This window comes from Lutra lutra, chromosome 4, assembly GCF_902655055.1.
Source record: "Lutra lutra chromosome 4, mLutLut1.2, whole genome shotgun sequence".
In the NCBI taxonomy this organism is placed as follows: Eukaryota; Metazoa; Chordata; class Mammalia; order Carnivora; family Mustelidae; genus Lutra; species Lutra lutra.
In genome coordinates, this window is record NC_062281.1 from 19613545 (window position 1) to 19632296 (window position 18752).

Sequence of the window (18752 nt, forward strand, 5' to 3'; positions counted from 1 at the left end):
TCAATCATTGGAGCCTAATGTCCTATTTATTATGGGGGCCATCGTTATGGAAATCCCTAGAACTTTCCTTCACAGTAACTATAATACAGGTTTTCCTATCCTACATGCTACAGTGATGCTTATTTTGAATCCACAATGACAGAATGTTCCATCTTATTCCTATTTTTATATATATATATATATTTTGGGGGGGGCGCCTTTGTGAAACTCTTAAAATCTTAGTTTTATCTTCTAAGGCTTTGGGTGCCTCTTCCAGCTTTATCTAGGAACCTGAAGTAGTAAAAGCAACATCTGGCTTATCTTTTTACTTATCAAGTAATCTGGCTTATCTTTTACTTTAAAGAAGGCCAAACACTTATGTATTAATAGTTTATACGACACTCAGGATGCTTTGTGTATTTCTGCAGAGTCGAGCCATGATCAGTGAACCCTCAGTATAGTAGTGAGATTTGGGTTCAATATGAGAAAAGGAATCTATGGAAGACATTTCAGACAAAATGGTGTTTGAAGAGCTCGATTCCTAAAATGTTCATGGTTGGACAAACAGGACTCAGGCAGCAGCATTTGGCCGCATGGGGAGGCAGTGTAGAGAGGGCAAGGGAAGAGCTCGTTCCCTTTCTAGTGATCAGGACTGGACGCTTTGGAGCTGGGATGCATCCGTCCAGGTCCCAGCTTGTCAGTCGCTGCTCTGAGACCTTGGGCAAGTCTCTCTAGCCTCCACGCCACGCTCGCCTTTCTTGTAAGGTAGGCATAATAATAAACCTACTTCATAGAATTGTTTTTAAATAAGCTAGTAGACCTCAGACATTTTAAGTGAGGCTCCATGCGTAATAACTAGCCAATAATTGCTAGTTATTACTACTTTTCTAAAGTTCCCAGGTTGAATCACTGCCTGTTTTGGTAAAGAAAATGTCATTGCCAGGCTGATTTGTTTGCATATAGTCTGTGGCTCTTTCATGCTAGATTGGGATCGTTGTGACAGAGACTCGAAGGTCCACAGGCCCTGCCAAATTTTCTTTCTTGATTTTTCCAGAAAAAGCTTTCCGGCCCCCATTCTACAGGATAGAGGATACGGACTTCCGACCTCATCTTTGCTTCTTTGTCTTAAAACCTTGGACAGGTGACAGATATCCTCTGGTCTCTGCTGTTCAGTTATAAGACTCCTCCCTAAGAACAAATCTGTGGAAAATTCTATCCTGGAGATCCTATTAACATTGTCATTCATTTGCTCAACAATTCCACGTTTGACAGCCGGACATTGTGTTCACTGCTTGGATACAGATGTGAAAACCACATTTTCTTTTTCTCTAGTGAGCATTTACCATGTGCTCGACACAGTTCAGAGCCCTCTGTGTGGCTTAGGTCATTTGATCCACCAGCAACTCTCTGAGGCCGGCACCCCCATTTATCCCCATTTTACAGATGGACAAATGGAGGCTTTGAAAGAGTAAGGAAATGTAACCTCCCAGTTCATTGCCTGCCATAGGTGGAAAGGCAAGATTTGAAACTATGTACTGTGGCTCCAGACTCTAGAGTTTAACTTCTCCTATAGAGTAGTCACTCAACTTTGAGGGCCTCATGCTTCCACCAGAGAGACTTGAGTACAAATTAAGAACCGTGATGTGTAAGTGCTCAAATGTGCATAAGATCATGCATCCCGAAACGTTTCTGTCCCGAGGCTGCTGATACCAGGAGAGGTCACAAGGAGCTTCACGTCGGCGTATCTGGAGGACTTGAGGAGGTTTTACCTGAACTGAGGCTTACAGGATGCAGAGAGGAAAGTTTTCTAGAAAGATGTTTCCCTGCAGAAGGAACCACATGTTCAAAGAGCAGAGGCAGGAGAGAGCAAGCGTGCCATGTTCAGAGAATGAAAGATAATTTCTTCATGGCTGGTGTGTGAACTGTGGAGACCAAGAGGGAGTCAATCAGCTGAGATGACAAGACGTAGGCACGAGCCGGCTTGTGAGGGGCTCTGTGTGAACTGGGGACAGACCCCAGTCCTCCGGGGTGTATGTCCTTCAGAGCAGTGCCCTATATTTATTTATTGGTCTGCTCGCTCCACCCCACCCCCCACATGCACATGGACACCTCACTGTAGGCACCTCAAGGGTGGGCACCCAGTCTGTCTTGCTGACTGGGATAATTCCAGTACTCAGGGCCCTGCGCATAGCAGGAGCTCATTAAATGTTGTATTAATGGATAACCAAACTAGTCAGTGTGTTTCTGAGCCGTTCAAGGACTCATGGGATAGGATAATCCCCCTGGGTCTCTGGAGGCATCTCTGGGGGCAATAATTTTGCTTCGTTGAAAAATTAGGGCAGAATACATCAAATCACTGTACTATCTAAAATAGGGTAATTTTGAGATAGATTTTTAATAGGAGGCCAACAGTTACGAAGCAAATTCATAACCAGTTTATCTTACTCCTGACACCACACATTATAACTCAGGACCATGTTGTATATAAACAATGAATCTTAGAACACTGTGTCAAAAACTAATGGTTTATTTTATGGTGACTAACGTAACACAATAAAAAATAAATAAAAAATAAAACTCAGTACCCTCACCCAGAATGTCCTTATGACTTCACCAGCGACTTGGGGTCATCCTTCAAATGTCCCTTAGAATCCTGCCTTGAAGGACCCCCTCCCCCAGTGGAAGGGAAGAGAAATAAATATTGGTAAGTGAATGAGAATAATGATCCTTCTAGACAACTCTGCAAACCAAAGAAAAAGTAACTTGAGTACATAATCTCCACATAGACTTCCTGTCACATGTGGATGTGACATTGATGCCCGTAGAGTTTGGTTAAAAAGTCACAAGATACATCTACCTAAGGACAAAGAATGGGGCCCACATTTTAACAGAGCTATTTATTGGTGAAGACACAAAGAGTAAGATGAGGTAAGAAAAAACTTTTTAAAAAAAATATTGTCAGAAGAGGCAGCTTCCCAAAGAATTATAGAATGTTTGAAGGGTAGGAACCTCATTTCCCTCTCTTGACGGGTAAGGAAAATGAGGTCCGGGAGGGGCAGTGACTGGCCTGGGGCTGGAGAGCTAGTTAGTGGCAGAGCTGAAACTGTAACTCTGGTCCCCAACTCCCACGACCAAATTCTCTTGCCAGCTCGAGACTCTGACTCCCCTGAGGTTAGCTATCCAGAAGCTTTATTCCTTCCTTCATCATTTCTTGGCCTTTTTGGAAATATTGATGATCTCCCTCCACTCCTTTCCTCTCTGAGATGGCCTAGGCAAATGCCATGAAGGGAACGTCTTAACGTTTCTCTTAGCACATCCCCTCGTCACCAGCCTGTCCCCAACCTGAAACCTTCACCCACAGTCCCAGTGCCCAGATTTTTTGCCTCCGGCTGGTCCCCTCTCACCTTAATCACTTTAGAAAATGCCCATTTTGTGTTCACCTCCCCCAGAGTAATGAAATATTTCTTTCCCTTCCTGTAATCTGGAAATCCTTTATTTATTTATTTATATTTTTTTTGGTCTGTTGTTGTTTCTGTTGTTACTTTTAAGAAGATTTGTACGTGTCGGAGGGACTCACTGGCTCTTGAGAAACCAGCCTGGTTGGCAAGCTGATTGGATTTGCCTCAAGCATTTCCTCATTAGCAGCCTTGTGTGTGCCTCCTTCCAAATGTCATCTGGCCGCTGCAACAAAGATTTAATTGTGGCAGCTTGGGGCCTTCGCAAACTTGGGCTCTGCGGAAGACTCTTTGGGAAGCCTCACCACTGCTCATCCTTGAGATGACAAACCAGAAACATATTGAAAGTGACTTCATGGATTATTGGTTTGAAGACCACTCCTTCTGGGCTCTGGTCCCCCTCCCGCTTTATTTTTTGCAAGTGAAGATTGGAATGTTAATTGCTCCACCACAGTTTTTTAATTCATGATGCCCAGAAAGGGCATGGTTTATTAATTAGTTCTGATTATGAGCACCCTGAACTGGGGCCTGGTTGCTTCTTGATCGGTTTCAACAGCTCTTTGCCTGAAATTACAGTCTGTAAGCACATGGAGGTGTAATTATGCAAACACTAGCTGTTAAACCCTCTATTATGCATACGTATTACAATATCTTAAAAGGCATTTATTGAAATGCCATAGTTTAATAGTTTAGGCTTACAGAATCAAGCTCTCTTATGTGACAGGCAATAGCCACTTAATTGGATATTTTCTCCCAGTGCATAAAAATGTTGGCTTAAATACACACACATATACACACACATTCAATTAATTAAAAAAAATGTGTGAGAAACAGTAATACCTCGTCGTTAAAAGCATGAACTGTGGAGCCAGGCCGACTGGCTTTGACTCATGCTTCTGCCTTTTCTAGCCCTGTAATCTGAGGATATGACTTAACCCTTTCCTGTCACTGCATCCTTGGTAAAATGAGGACTCCCATCACGGAGCTGTTGTGAAGTTCTAATGAGTTAGTACACAAAAAACACTTAGCAGAGTTTCTGGAATCTAGTCATTGTGCCTTTTAACGGATCTCTCCAACGCATTTATTTGTACGGACGCGGTATAATGTCTATTTGCAATGGGCTGAAAGAATTAGGGGCATCTTTGTGTGGTAGAAACTGAGAGTCCTCCCCTAATATCTGTTCTCTTCTTCTTCTGCAGCAATAGCCTGCCTTCCCCACCAGCGCTTAGCTGGTTTGGCACCAGAGTTAAGAGTAAAATTTCTTTTCCTTCTAGACATGGCCCTGTGGCTAAATTCTGGTCCATGGTTTGTAAGCAGATGGAGTGTATCAGCTTCTTAAGTGTTCTTTTTTTTTTTTTTTAAATATATATATATATATTTTTATTTGACAGACAGATCACGAGTAGGCAGAGAGGCAGGCAGAGAGAGGAGGAGGAGGCAGGCTCCCTGCCGAGCAGAGAGCCCGATGCGGGACTCGATCCCAGGACCCTGAGATCATGACCTGAGCTGAAGGCAGAGGCTTTAACCACTGAGCCACCCAGGCACCCCTTCTTAAGTGTTCTTAAGGGAGGAAGCGTGGTGTGTCCTACACTTCTTCCTCCTTCCTGCTGATGGGAATTTGGTCAAAATGGCTGGAACTCAAGCAGCCATCTTGGGTTATCAGATGGTAGGCTAGAGATGCAGAGCAGGAAGGGGGCAGAGGGCTGAACTCCTGACAGCTTTAGGGAGCAAAACTATCCTGGCAGCCCTTTTTTTTGCTCTAGACTTTTAGTAAAAGAAAAACAAACATTACTATCATTTAATACACTGTAATTGGGGCACCTGTTGCAGTCAAATCTACTCTTTGGGTAACACTTTACCCTCCCTGAATTAGACTGTCCTCTCCTTATTTTGATTGCAATGTGAGGATTATCTCAAGAGGCTGAAGCACAAAGAACCAAGGAAAGGTTTCACACATGCTTTGTTTTCTGTTAGAAGCATGGCTTTACCACACCCAGGTGTGACTGCACTGTTCTTACTCTCTGCTTGAGGGGAGAAGGGACTTAGCCTCAGGCCTCCCTTGGTGATTAGAGAGGGACAGCTCAACAGTAGAATTTTGCTCATAACTGATGACCAAGCTTGTAGCAAGAAGGGATATTCTGACAATTTTATTGTCAAGGATCCACCAGAAGCTGTGGGCCCTTGGAGAAATCCAGTGGCAATGTTCTGTTGCTTTCTTTGTTATACACAAAAACCAAGTTCTCTTTTCTATACATGTCAACAAGAAGCAGGAGTCCTGAACAAAGGGGCTTTATGCAGGGATGTGTTGATGTTACCTGTTCTCCCTCAAGACCGTTTGTGAAAACATTTTGGTGATTTCAGCCTATCTTGTTCAGGAATGGTAATGATAATCTCTTTGTTTCCTTGTTGGTTTCCCCCTCCCCTTGAAATTGCAAACTTGTTTTCTGGTGGTACCAGAGATCTCTGGACTCATTTAGGGATTTGGCTGAATCTTCCTCACAAAACTTGTGAAAGGGAGAGGTGATCACTAAAGTTCTCAGAAGAAGCATGGATTCTAAGAAGAGTCTTAGCCTACTTGAGGTTGAAAGCAGGATGACCCCTTATTTCTCTTTGTCTTGACTGGGAAGAACATGGGTATTGTTTATCGAAGTTCAGTCAGGTTTCTTGAAGTCATGGGTTGTTGTCTTTCCCTCAGGAAAATCCTTAGCCTCTGCCATATTCTCTTTCCTTCTGGGGCTCCAGTTAGACATACGTTAGACCTTCTCACTTCATCCGCTACATTTCTATTCAGTGTTTTCCATATTTTTATATTTTCGTGCTACATTCTGTAAAATGTCTTCTGATCTACAATTCACTAATTTTTTCATTGATATGTCTACCTATTGAAGTTTTAATTCTGGTTTATTTATTGTAATTATATATTATATAGCAATACCTATTATTTTGGCTGCTACTACTAGATATTCTATTTGGTTATTTTACCAATCTGTTAGGTCACTTTTTAAAAAATATTCTCTGGAAGGGGCACCTGGGTGGCTCAGTCGGTTGAGCATCTGACTCTTGATTTGGGCTCAGGCCATGATCTCAGGGTCTTGAAATCAAGCCCCATGTCCGGCTCCACACTCAGCAGGGAGTCTGCTTGAGATTCTCACTTTCCTTCTCCCTTTGCCCCTCCCCCCTGCTCGCTCGCGCGCGCTCTCTCTCTCTCTTGCAGATAAATAAATAAAATCTTGTAAAAAATAGTCTCCAGAAGATTCTCTCAGACTTTCCTTACATGGTAAACTTATTTGTTGCTTTGTAGTTTCTGTTGGGACTGTCACTGCTCTCAGTTATTTTTACTAGTTCTTGCTCATACTACCTCGTTTCTATGTGAACAACATTTTCTTAGAATTTATGCTGCTCATTGCCCTTGAAAGTGATTCACAGGGACTCTTTGAAGCCTAGGATGAAATTGTCTTCCTCTAGAAGGGATTTGCATTTGATTTTGCCAGTGTCCTAGAGACTTGTCTAGCTTGGGACCTCCTTAACCCAGGTATAAGATTAACTAAGATCTCATGTCACCTACTCACTTCCCTTACCCCTTTTCTAGGCTTACATTTTTTTTTTTTTTTAAACAGGGACATATTTTTTTGATCATCACACATGGACAGTATAGTCCTCAGCATATGATGAATGACTGGTGAATTTTAGATGAATGCATAAATCTTTAAATTATCATCCCTACTTTGTTAATGTATTCTGTCCTTATTTTCAGTTGGTCAGTTAAAAGGATTACTATTTTGAATATCATTTCCAGTCCTTTCTTCAAGGTGTTGCTGCATCTTCTCTCTCTCCTTCATAAATTCCCTAAGTTCTGTGCCATACAGGAAGTGGTTACCTGGTCAGTATTTGCTTCTAGGCTAGGACTTGCCATACTTCCCATGCTTCTGCCCATAAGTGGATCAAACCATACATTTCTGGGATTCCTCATGCTTTCCATAGGTATTTTGAGTACAGCTCCGGGTACCTTTGACAGTAACTCCCCATGGCTCTGTAATTAGTGGGTCTACCTCTGCTGTCTTTTCTCTTTAGTACACCTGATCTTACTTTGCCAGAGTTCTCTCTATAGCAAACCTCAGATTCTGTCATTGCCTCACTCATAGACCAAGACCACTATGGATATCACCACTGCCTACGGAATAAAGTCCACACCTCTTAGCTTGTCATTTTTGCCTCCGTTATTGAGGTGCGGTAGCCAGATTTCATTAAAGAATGTGATCTCTGGGAAGTCAGACTCTAGCTCCACCACTTACCAGCCACATAAGTTAAACTTCTGTGCAGATTGTGCTGTGCGTAAAATAATGCTAGCCTTGGAAAGGATAATATATGTAAAGTTCCTGGTGTCCATCAGAATAAGAATAGCCTTCCACGACATTTCTTTTTAGCAGAGTCTGAAAGGAATAGCAACTTACTCTTTCATTGCTTGTGGATATGTGGATATTCAGAAAGTGAAAGATCCCTTACCCATTTTTTCTCTGGACCTTCGTTGTCTTATAAATATGGTGGTGCCTTGAATAGTCATTTTGAAGCTAAAATGTGGAAAGACATGTTAAGTTCCTGGTTCCATACATTGTTAGGTATATAAGAAATGTTGGTTCTTTATTCCCCTTCAAACTGAGGCCCAACTTTCCTTTCTTTTTTTCTTTTCTTTTTTTTTTTTTTTTAAGATTTTATTTACTTATTTGACAGGCAGAGATCACAAGTAGGCAGAGAGGCAGGCAGAGAGAGAGGAGGAAGCAGGCTCCCCCCTGAGCAGGGAGCCCGACGTGGGGCTCAATCCCAGGACCCTGGGATCATGACGCGAGCTGAAGGCAGTGGCTTTAACCCACTGAGCCACCCAGGCGCCCCCAACTTTCCTTTCTTATGGGATGCAATATGATCTGTAAATCAGAGTATATTATATAAAAGAGGGACTGTTATTCCTATCTCTACTTTTTAAATCCTTTCTACCCTTTAAGGCCAAGTTCAAATGACACCTGCTTCATGAAGCATCTCTGCGTTCCCACTTCCACCACACTCACCTTTCTTCCATCTGGAAGAATAATAATCAACCAAAGGAGAGCCTTCAAACTGTCTCAGCTGATACTTGAATTTCCTGTATGTAATAAGTATCAGTCTATAATGTAAAAAGCTAAGCAGTGTTCTAGCTTCTACTAAAATGTTTTTAGAGAAAAAAAAAATCAGTGTCTTCAAAATAGGTCTATTTACTCCAGCTTTGGACAACTTATATCTGTCCCCCTAAATTTTCTGCGTTTGTTCTTAGGTATGTTTATGTTCCTCTTTAAGCATATTGCCCAGGAATAAACAATATTCCTTAAAAATACATCTGTCCTTTCTTCTTCTCTAACAGCACCTTGTGCTAACAGGTTTGTGGCGACCTTGAAGCTATTTTCTCCTAATTGCACTTATATTCAGTTAAGACCCTGAAATCTTCTTTTCAAATGTGTGTTGGTACTAAATGACATCTCCGTCTTGAATTAGTGTGGCTATTTTTGATACCTGTAGTCGAGTTCCCTAATACTTGTCCATATAGTTTGCATCTTGGTGTGTTTGGCTTTATTAAATTGCTGTGAACCTAACTGGTCACTCATATGCCTGGATTCAGTTTCTTGTGAGTTCTTCCGGCATACTTTATTCCTGTTGTAACACTCAGCTCATTCTGCTTTGGGTTGTCGTTTATGGATTTGTATGATGTCCCTGTCTTAGGTGGGGTTCCTGAGAAGCAGATCCTCTGTCTGGGGGATCAAGCAGTGACTCTGTAGCTTCCCAGACTTGCTGGCTTCTGTTGGGTCAACACCTGTTTTCTGGAACAGGTGGGCAGCTAAGAGTTGTTCTCAGCCAACACAGAGCATCTAAGAAAAACATGCTCAGGCTGGTGGAAGGGATCAGAGGGGACCCAGCAGCATCCACTAGAGTCAGCCATGATTTTGGTCTTAAGGATGGAAACTCCTATTGCTTATTTTGGGTAAGCTCTATAAGCCTGGCCCCATGTCTTGCCCCATAAAGGTGTTAGTTTGTGGACTTGAATCATCAAAGATCTGAAGTAAATATCCTCCAGTGTGTACCCATTCCAGTCCACTGCCATTTGTAATAACAGATAGCAGTAAGGAACTTAGCCACACTCCCCTCTGCAGAGCAGCACAAAACCGAACTGTGCGAGCAACAGGGAGAAGGATATGGAAGTTCATGTTGCACGTTCCAAGAATCTAGTTGGCCTGTCCGTACAAAAGCTATCTAAGGACCAAAGGCTTAAATTCAGAAGAGGCAAATAACTTCTTAAGCCCGAGGAAACATATCAAAGAGCAGACTTTCGGTCTGCTCCACTCAGCTCTGGAAATATTTTTGTTTTTTAAAAATTTTATTGAAGTAATAGGTGCATATTGGCCAAACATAAAAACGGTATAAATGGGTAATAAGTGAATAGTAAAGTCTATCTTTCCATCAGCTTGGCTTTTATTTCCACTCGCAGGAGCTAACTGCTGTTAACATAATATTATGTTCCTATCCGTAAATGGTTGTATATATGCAAGCCTATGTATTTATGATTTAGATACAAAAGATTACAGTATGTGCACTTCTCTCTACCATTTTTAAACTAATAATAGATCTTGTAGGTCTTTCTTCATAAACACATCTAAATCTATCTCATTTGTAAAAATGACTATAGATGTCTTACAATTTATTATTTTTATGATGGACATTTAGGTTGGCCCTAGTTTTCAGCTCTTACAGAGGGTATTTTTGCTCTTACAAGTTCTTTCCATGCAAAATAAGTATCCTTTATGTGAGGGTTTTTTTGTTGTTGTTGTTCATTTGTTTGTTTCTTTGCACATATGTTTTCTCACCACCCTTAACTTGAAAAGCCTGTCCTTAATTCTGAATAGGGGCGTGGTTAGAGAACATGGTGACCAGAACCCCTGCTTCTGTATCGAACAATTATGTGTCTTTAATCCCTATGCTTTCTCCTCCTCTGTCCGTTTGTCTTTCAGCCTCTTCACCAGAATGCATCTTAAAGTCAGAAAAGATAAAAGTTGCCATCATTGAAAAAAGCTGAAATTAATTCTCAAGTTCAGGTCATTGTAATAGCAAGTTGTAAATACCACTTTGGGGGGAGCTGGGTGGCTCAGTGGGTTAAGCCTCTGCCTTCGGCTCAGGTCATGATCTCAGGGTCCTGGAATCAAGTCCCGCATCGGGCTCTCTGCTCGCAGGGGAGTCTGCTTCCCCCCACCTCTCTCTCTCTCACTCTGCCTACTTGTGATCCCTCTCTGTTAAATAAAAAATTAAATTTTTTAAAAATAAATAAATAAATAAATACCACATTGGTATAGAATTTAAATAACAGAAAAACTGTTTTGAGAGGAAAAGAACTTGTGAGTCTTGTTCAGAATTTAAGAGGTTGGGTATCCGGAGCTCGTCTAATGCAAGTTTCAGAAACGCAATCAGACTTTCCAGAAATTCACCCCGACGCACTTTAAAAGCGCTGTCGTTGTCCCTTTCCTTGCAGTGAAATACATGCGAGAAGCCACACCCTATGTGAAGAAGGGCTCCCCGGTGTCAGAGATTGGCTGGGAAACGCCTCCGCCCGAATCCCCTCGCCTAGGGGCCGGGTCCTCAGACGCCCCGTCATCCGCACAGCCCTGCTCCTTCCACAGAGATCGGAAGAACATCCCCCTCAAGATGTGCTTTGTCACCCGGAGTCTGGCCTCTGCTGACCCTGAGAACAGGTAAAGAAGGCCAGGGGTCTCTGGGTCTCAGCCACAGGGCGGCCGCTGAGGGTGTGAGGGCCGTGCTCGTGTTCTCCAAACACTCAGCAGGTTCCAGAGAAAAGCCTGAAAGGGCCCCGCCGAGATCACGTGTATGTTCAAGCCGCGGCCGGCCTCCCTCTCTTCCTCCATCCTCCTTCCTTCCTTTTATCCTCATGACTCATCTGTGTGCTGAGCTTTGCTTCTGGGAAGAGTTAAGAATTAGAGTCAGGATCCTAAGTTTGTCTTCCCTGGTTGCTAGTGTAGGTGACTTTGGGTCAGTTTGGCAAACCAGTAACCCTGTTTTGTCATCTGTAAAATGGGAATCGTTGAAATAGATACCTCACTGAGTCAGAAATCCATGTGAAGTGCTTAATGCAGGAAAACCTTCACAAATATAAGGTAATAATATTTATTATTGTCAGGTAGTAGTAAGTGCGTCAGCCCCCCTGGACCTCAGCGCCCTCAGCTGTGTACTCGGAAGTTTCCATGAGAGGATCCTTAATGCCGTTTTCTGCTCTAAACCTCTCTTTTGCTCAAGAGAGAAAAAGGAGTGGCTTTATCCAACCCTGGAGTGATGTTTCTCGAAGTCCGCACATGATTTCTCACGCCATGGGAGAGATATATCACCTAGTTTGTGGTGATTATAAAAAGTTTAGCGAGACAAGCAAATATTTGGGGTCCCTGTTCCCCTAGATATCTTACTTTAGCTCCTTGGAACAAGAAAACATCTATCTGGGAGGAAAAATAAGAGACATGTGGAGGAGAGGGAGCGGCGTTGAGCCAGCAAATGGGGAATCTTGGAGCTCTTGGCATCCGCATTCAAGTGCTAAAAATAGGAACAGCTCCACTGGCCCTTATTTGTAACATGTGTGGGACAGCTGCAACCCACCCGAGCAGGATGTCGTTGGCTCCGTTCTGAGTCGCTGATGGGGAAAAGCCAAAGGGAATAGGGACAGGGAGGAAGTTACCTCCTTGGCTCAGAGCTCAGAGCTTTTTTTTGCTCTCTTCCTAATAAGCTCGCTCTAAGGAAGCCGCTAGCCTTTCTGACTACAGCGGCTGCAGGATCTAGCCTGTTCCCCTCCCATACCAGTTATATCTGCTCAGGGATCAGAGCTGCGGTTGTAGGAGAGAGAGGGGAGTGTCAGCCCAAGAGGAGTCAGAGCAGGCAGACTGGAAAGGATTCTGCCGAATTCTGCCATGAGCTACTCCAACCTGCTCTCTGTTTTGTCCTGCCCGGTTTCTGCTGATGTCCTGGGCCTGCAGCTGGATGTTCTGGTCACTCTGGGCCTGATCTTTCCTGGTCTCCAGGCTACCCAATCAGACCAGTCCTTTCTTCCAAGAATCTGATGTCTAAGGTGTCTAAGATCTGGTGCATTCATAATTTACCAAGTACCTATCTCGTGCTGGGCATTATGCTAATTACTTCAGACTAGAGGCTGCCAAGTGGCCGCTGACAGGTGTACCCAGCCCACAGATATGGCCTGTCCGGTGTTTTAAAGAAATTGGAATTACTTACCACATCGAATCATTGGGAAATTTCACATGAGAAAGCCAGATTTCTGCTTTTCTAGAACCATGGAAAGATCTGGTGAGATTATTTGGCCCATGTTGCTGCAGGCTGGAGCCCAGTAGAGGCTTCTCCTTGTATAGGGGGATGGACTCTCCTTGTCGCTCCTATTGCTGTACCCTTCCTTGGTTGGTTGGGGGAGGGGAGACGGATTCTATTAGCTACCTGCCTGCCTCTTCACATCTCCTGTCCAGTCCTTGAATCTGTGACCCCTTTGACCCTCTTAATGGCCCTCTGAGTTTCGCTTTGTCCCTATTCTGTAGATGAAAAAATAGAGGCTCAGCTCTTATGTAAGTTCCAAACATCCTAGACCTAATACGTGGTTTTCCTGGGTTTCAAATGCAGGCCTGTAGTGTGGGTGAGAGTGTCAGCTTGCCAATACCAGAAGAGTGCAGAGACTAGAAAATGTGGAATATTGCAGAAAAGATTCATGCCTGGGGAGAGAGTTTAAGTCAGTGATTTCTAGGCTGTGGACTGTATGCTATAACTAAGGCATTGAATTGTGTTTAAAGAATATTCTGTTTGAAAGAATATTCTGGGAGACATCAGGTCTTGGCTCAAACATTGGAGACTTCCATCTATTAAGCCAGAAGAAGGAATGTATTTTTAAAGTGTTATATCCGTGGTCTTCGAGGCCACCATTGATGGGAGGTATGGAGGGCCCTCTCCTGCCAGGGTGTGAGAACCACAGGGCAGGACTGAAGATGGGAATCCAGCTAAACCAGAGCGTCCGAAGGGGACTTGCGTCCGGACAGACCCAGAACTGCGGATAATGAGACTGACCTCTGACAGTGTACACATGTATCAAATCACCATGCTGTCCACTTTAAAGATCTTAACATTTTGTTAATTATACCTCAGTTAAGCCGGGGACCGGGTGAGAAAAGAGCATGGTTTTAGGTGAGTCTTGACCCTGGTTGAGGAAGAGAGGAAAGGAAAAAGGAAACAAATATTTTATGGAACTCTGGTTACATGCTGGGCCAAGTACAATGTACCAGTCAGGAAGGCGGACTCTGCAAAACCCGACTCGGGGCTGAGCCCAGGACATGCCTAGCACAAAGTGGTTTTAAAAGGCGAAAACCAAAGAGATGGGCAAAGTGTACAAAGCAAATGAAAACTAACAACGCTGACAAAAGGTACCAGTTTTGATCTGGATACATGATAAGGTAAAATGCAGACTGAAAGCACGAAACAGGACAAAGGACAGGTTGCTGGTAAAGGCCAGGGTGCACGAGGAACATTGACCACTTGTGAATGCACACCAGATAACCCAGCAGTGGCCTTTGCAGCAGAAACTATAGAAGATGCAAGACGAAATAGGAATGTACTAATAGCAGGTAATTCAACACAGTCTCCGTCCAAGTGGACAGAAGGTCAGTGAAGATACAAAAGACCCAAACAACATAATTAATAAGGGAGATAAGGATACATCACAAACTTTGTACACTGATAACAAAGAATACATTTTCCTTTCAAATCCCAGACAGACCATTGACGAAATTAACTATAGATTAGCTCACCAAAAAATGCAATAAATTTCCTGAGTTGGAATACCGTAGACAGCATTCTCTGAGGATAGTGGAATCAAAGGAGAAAATTATTTGCAAAACCAAGGCACAGAAAGCCTTTCTTCTTGGATTTTTAAAAGCTCTTTGTGAAATATCTCTTGGGCCAAAGGAGAGATAGAAACTGAAATTGTAACATTTCTTAAAAGCTGAAAATAATGCATATGTTAACCATGAAAGGGAAAGAAGGAGAAAGGGAGAGTCGACTCTGCAGTCAGCTAGATCCACGAAGGAATCGGGGTTCTGCCACTTATGTGTGAATTTAAGCAACTATCACATTCAGTCTAAGTAATGACCCTGGGTTGTAGGTACACTAATCTCTATCTTATAGACAATGAAATTTAGTTCAGAAATGAGAGCTGAAACAGACGGTAGATCTAGTGTTGGAGGCCACGGCATGGTTGGAGTCGAGGATCAAACCAGGCCCTGACTTGTGTCTCCTTCAAAGTCCGGACACCTTGACAAGGTTAAGGACGGGAAAGTTGAGTACACTGAGAAAAGGGTCTGTGCTATGTGTCCTGCGCTCGCCTATGTGACTTCCCACACACTCCCCCTACTGAAGGGTACAATGTGGTCAGGGTCATGAATTCTTAGTTGGTCCTTGTTGTTCTGTACCTCCCATAACCCACTCCCTGGTTGATTGTCTTGCTAATGGCTTTAGCCAAAACTACCTGACATCACGAGGTTTGCTTATAGTTAATGTAAACTTGTTATAGAAACTTGGGTCATCTGACTAGGTACCAATGTATTACTCCTCCTATTCTGCTCTGCCTTATAAATGATTGTAAGATGTGGAATAAATTTGGCACTGTTGGACATCCTCCTCAGTGTCCCTCCTGCCCCCATCTCTTTGTCTCTTAATTTCTTTTCACCATCCTCTTAGCCCTCACGTTTTCCTGCTCGATTTGTCGCGCTGGCCGTGACAATTTAGGGTTCCAACAGGAAGCCCGGATTCTTAGTCATTATACCCTAGTTCCCTGTGACTTCAGCACCTGGCACAACGGCTCACCTGAACCATAGGGACAATGGCCAGGACTTAATGGGCTCCTGGATGCTAAAACCTGAGCACTGATGACAAAATGCCACAGCATCTTGGGGCTAATTCCCTTGGCTGGTGACACACAGCTACTTAGAGTTGCATTAAAAACTCCAATATTCAATTTCCCAAATAGAAACAGCCATAGAACAGCAGGCAGGATTGCTGCTCTTTCTATGGAAAGGTCACCCAGCAGGCACCGAATCCACAAGAATATGTCACCGCTAGTGGTTGTCAGTGATTACAACACTTTTTAAAAAATTCTGCTTCATAAATACCTCGTTGTTCATATTCAGCTCTTTGCTGCCCTAGTCCAGGGCTATATCCCCCATTCTGTAGACTCTTTGGACCTATTCCCTACCAGGCGCTTCCTTTCTAACTTGCCTCTTCCCCATACTCTACCATCTACCCTACACCCAGCTAGCCAAGGGGGTTTGAAACACTCAAGAGTTATCCATTTGCTCAAGACATCTCCCTGTCCCCTTCACTAATCTCAAAACTCCTCAGTATTACATAAAAACCTTATGAGGATATAGATTTTCCCTGAGTGTCCAGTTCTACCCAGGTCATCATTTATGCCCCAGCCACCCTTAAATAATCACTTCCCTGACAATTTCATAGTCACCTTTTAAAACTTAGCATAGGTGAGGCACTGGTCCCACTCTACCTTGTGTGTAGATCTATCGTGACACCCTTTATAATGACTTGGGATTTTTTTCTTATGTGCCTACCTAGATCTTAAAGTCATTAAGACCCTTGAGATCTGGAACACCCTTGTTATCATTTTGAAATCTCAGCTTTCTAGAACATTGCTTGATACAAAGCAGGCATTCAAAAATATATGATATGTTAATGATAAATGGCAGATTCACCTGTCCATTTTCAGTATTCTTATCTTCTCAGACTTTAAAAGAAAAAAAAAAAACTTCCACTAAATAACCTAGAGAATAAAAGAACAAATAAAAATTCAGTTCTATTCTGCCAGGCTCAGCAAACTTAAATAAACCAGAACAACCCATTAGTGAATTTTGTTCAAGTAATAAAACCAGTATGGACTTTCAAGGCAGCCTAAGCAATGCATTCTCTCCATTCAAGAAATTAAATTGTCACCAAGGTTATCAATACAAGAGATGCTAACAGACCTTAAGAAGTGTATTTTAGGGCACCTGGGTGGCTCAGTTGATTAAGCGACTGCCTTCAGCTCAGGTCATGATCCTGGAGTCCCAGGATCGAGTCCCGCATCCAGCTCCTTGCTCAGCAGGGAGTCTGCTTCTCCCCCTGGCCCTCTCCCCTCTCATGCTCTCTCTCTCACTCTCTCAAGTAAATAAAGAAAATCTCAAAAAAAAAAAAAAAGCATATTTTAGACAAGGAAGCTGGAAGCCACTCCTCCTGGGATCAGGAGAGCCTTGCCAAGGTGGCCATTATGGAAATTACTATATTAACGAGACCCCCCCTAATCTCCTTTGGGCTGTTCCTAAGGGCACGGACTCCCCCAGGTAGATGCCCCCTTTCCCTTGTGTTCATCCAGTTTGATTCCTGATGGGGATCAGAATATTGGATTTCATTTTTGCTCATCAAATTAAATCGCTTTCTACTTGGCTCCCCAGCATTGCTCCCATATCACTTTGTTCTGAATCTTAGATAATCCTGAGTGCTTTAGTTTCACGTTTGTAAAGACATGGTCTTTTGGCGGCCACCAGAAAAGAGTAATCATTTTACCATTTTAGCCTTATTTCCTCCTTTTCCCAGTGTTTGGGAGTGCACTATTGTCTCCCTCACCCAAAGCTTATGTCGAGTTTTCAACCCTACTCTTTAAACTTGGAATACTATTGAAAAGGCCTGTCTTTTAGTCCATCCGGGAATGAGGAAGATTCACACAGTTCTCCTCTCCATCTCCTCTCCACAGTAAATCCTTGCTTGTGAAAAGGGCTTCTCTTAAGAGGCTTATGCAGTGTGTACTTTCTTGGTTCTGTTTTCTCGAATGGACAGACCATGGTGGACTCATAATGGAAAGTGTTGCCAGCGTACCATGATGGCATTGCATTTTGCATTTTGCAAAGGGAAAATATAAAATCGATTTACAATGGCACTATGGTCAGTGGACACAGTTTCAGTGTCTAAAACAGAGGCCCAAATTAACCACCTGCTAATATCAGTGAATAAAATTCTGGAGTTGAGGTTAGAAGAGAGGAGTTTGAATCCCAGCTCTGTCACTTAGTCCTTTCACTTGAGATAAATTACCAAATCTCTCTGATTTCCAGCTTCCTTATCTATACAGCATGCTTGCTTACCTGACCACGTTTAACTGTTGTGATGATTTGGGTGCCAGAGTAGACATCCCCTAATTCTGGGCAGCATAACTGTGCCATGAATGCAACTTTCAATCAGAATACCTCAATCCTGGGTACAAGGGGAGGAAGAAGGGTTTTGTTTTGTTTTGTTTTGTTTTTCCCCAGAAGAAAGGAGTTTCCAGGTCACCTCCCCAAACTGTTAAGCAGAGATTATTTTGTAAGACATTCTTTCACAGAGATTTTTATCCTTTTGGGATTTCTGGTTCTGTGCAGGAAACTCGTTCCAGTTTCCGAAGTCATGGGCTTGCAGACCCTTAACTGTCATGTATGTATTGAACTTCAGGTCCTCAGCCCCCCCCACTACTGACCCACTACCTGCCATGACCCCACTCCACTCTACTTTCCAGGAATGTTTTATGATCAGCTTGAATAATACTCACCACTGTTGTTTTCAGTGCCTTCCCATCCACCTACCCATCCACCCCCTTTTTTATTGACATCTGGGAGTTTCCTTTTCTTTTTTCGCAAGCTTGGTAGTATATTAAAGCCCAAACAAGCAAACTTTTCTTATTGCATCTTATCTTGTATATCCCAGGTGTTCACAGCAGACAGGTTTCTGAATTTGTGTAGGCCACCATGGACCTGGAAGCTTCCTCACATGTCTAGGTTAAACTTTTACAATCATGTATAAAACTAAAATCAAACAAACAAACAAAAAAAAACCATGAATATTATCTTTTGGGTGATCTACCACTTTTATTAGAAAGTGCTGACTTCTCTCTACCACCAGGAGCACAGTTTTGGTCATGCTTATTCATCTGTCTGTATCTGTCTCTTACCTCTGTCCCTCTCTCTGTCTGACTCTCTATCACCTCTATCTACTACAGTCTCTATTACATATCTATCATCTATCTCTTCTTGCTTCTTACCTAGACAACCACTGAAATAAAATGAAATATTTTTATTCCTCTAGAAGGGTACACATAAAAAGAGAGATGACCTTTGTGTTTGATGCAACCATGCTCACATTCTGCTTTTGAGAAATTCAGGAAGTAAAATACATAGTAATAAATTC

General features: G+C 42.8%; 1 protein-coding gene across 1 annotated transcript in view; it reads left to right on the top strand.

The window, feature by feature from the left end:
* Positions 1-18752, top strand: part of SNTB1 (syntrophin beta 1) — a 232200-nt gene that overhangs the window by 89285 nt on the left and 124163 nt on the right. Inside the window, exon 2 of the mRNA XM_047725127.1 lies at positions 10978-11197. Coding sequence (XP_047581083.1) covers positions 10978-11197 — 220 coding nt within the window. The remainder of the gene's footprint in view (positions 1-10977; positions 11198-18752) is intronic.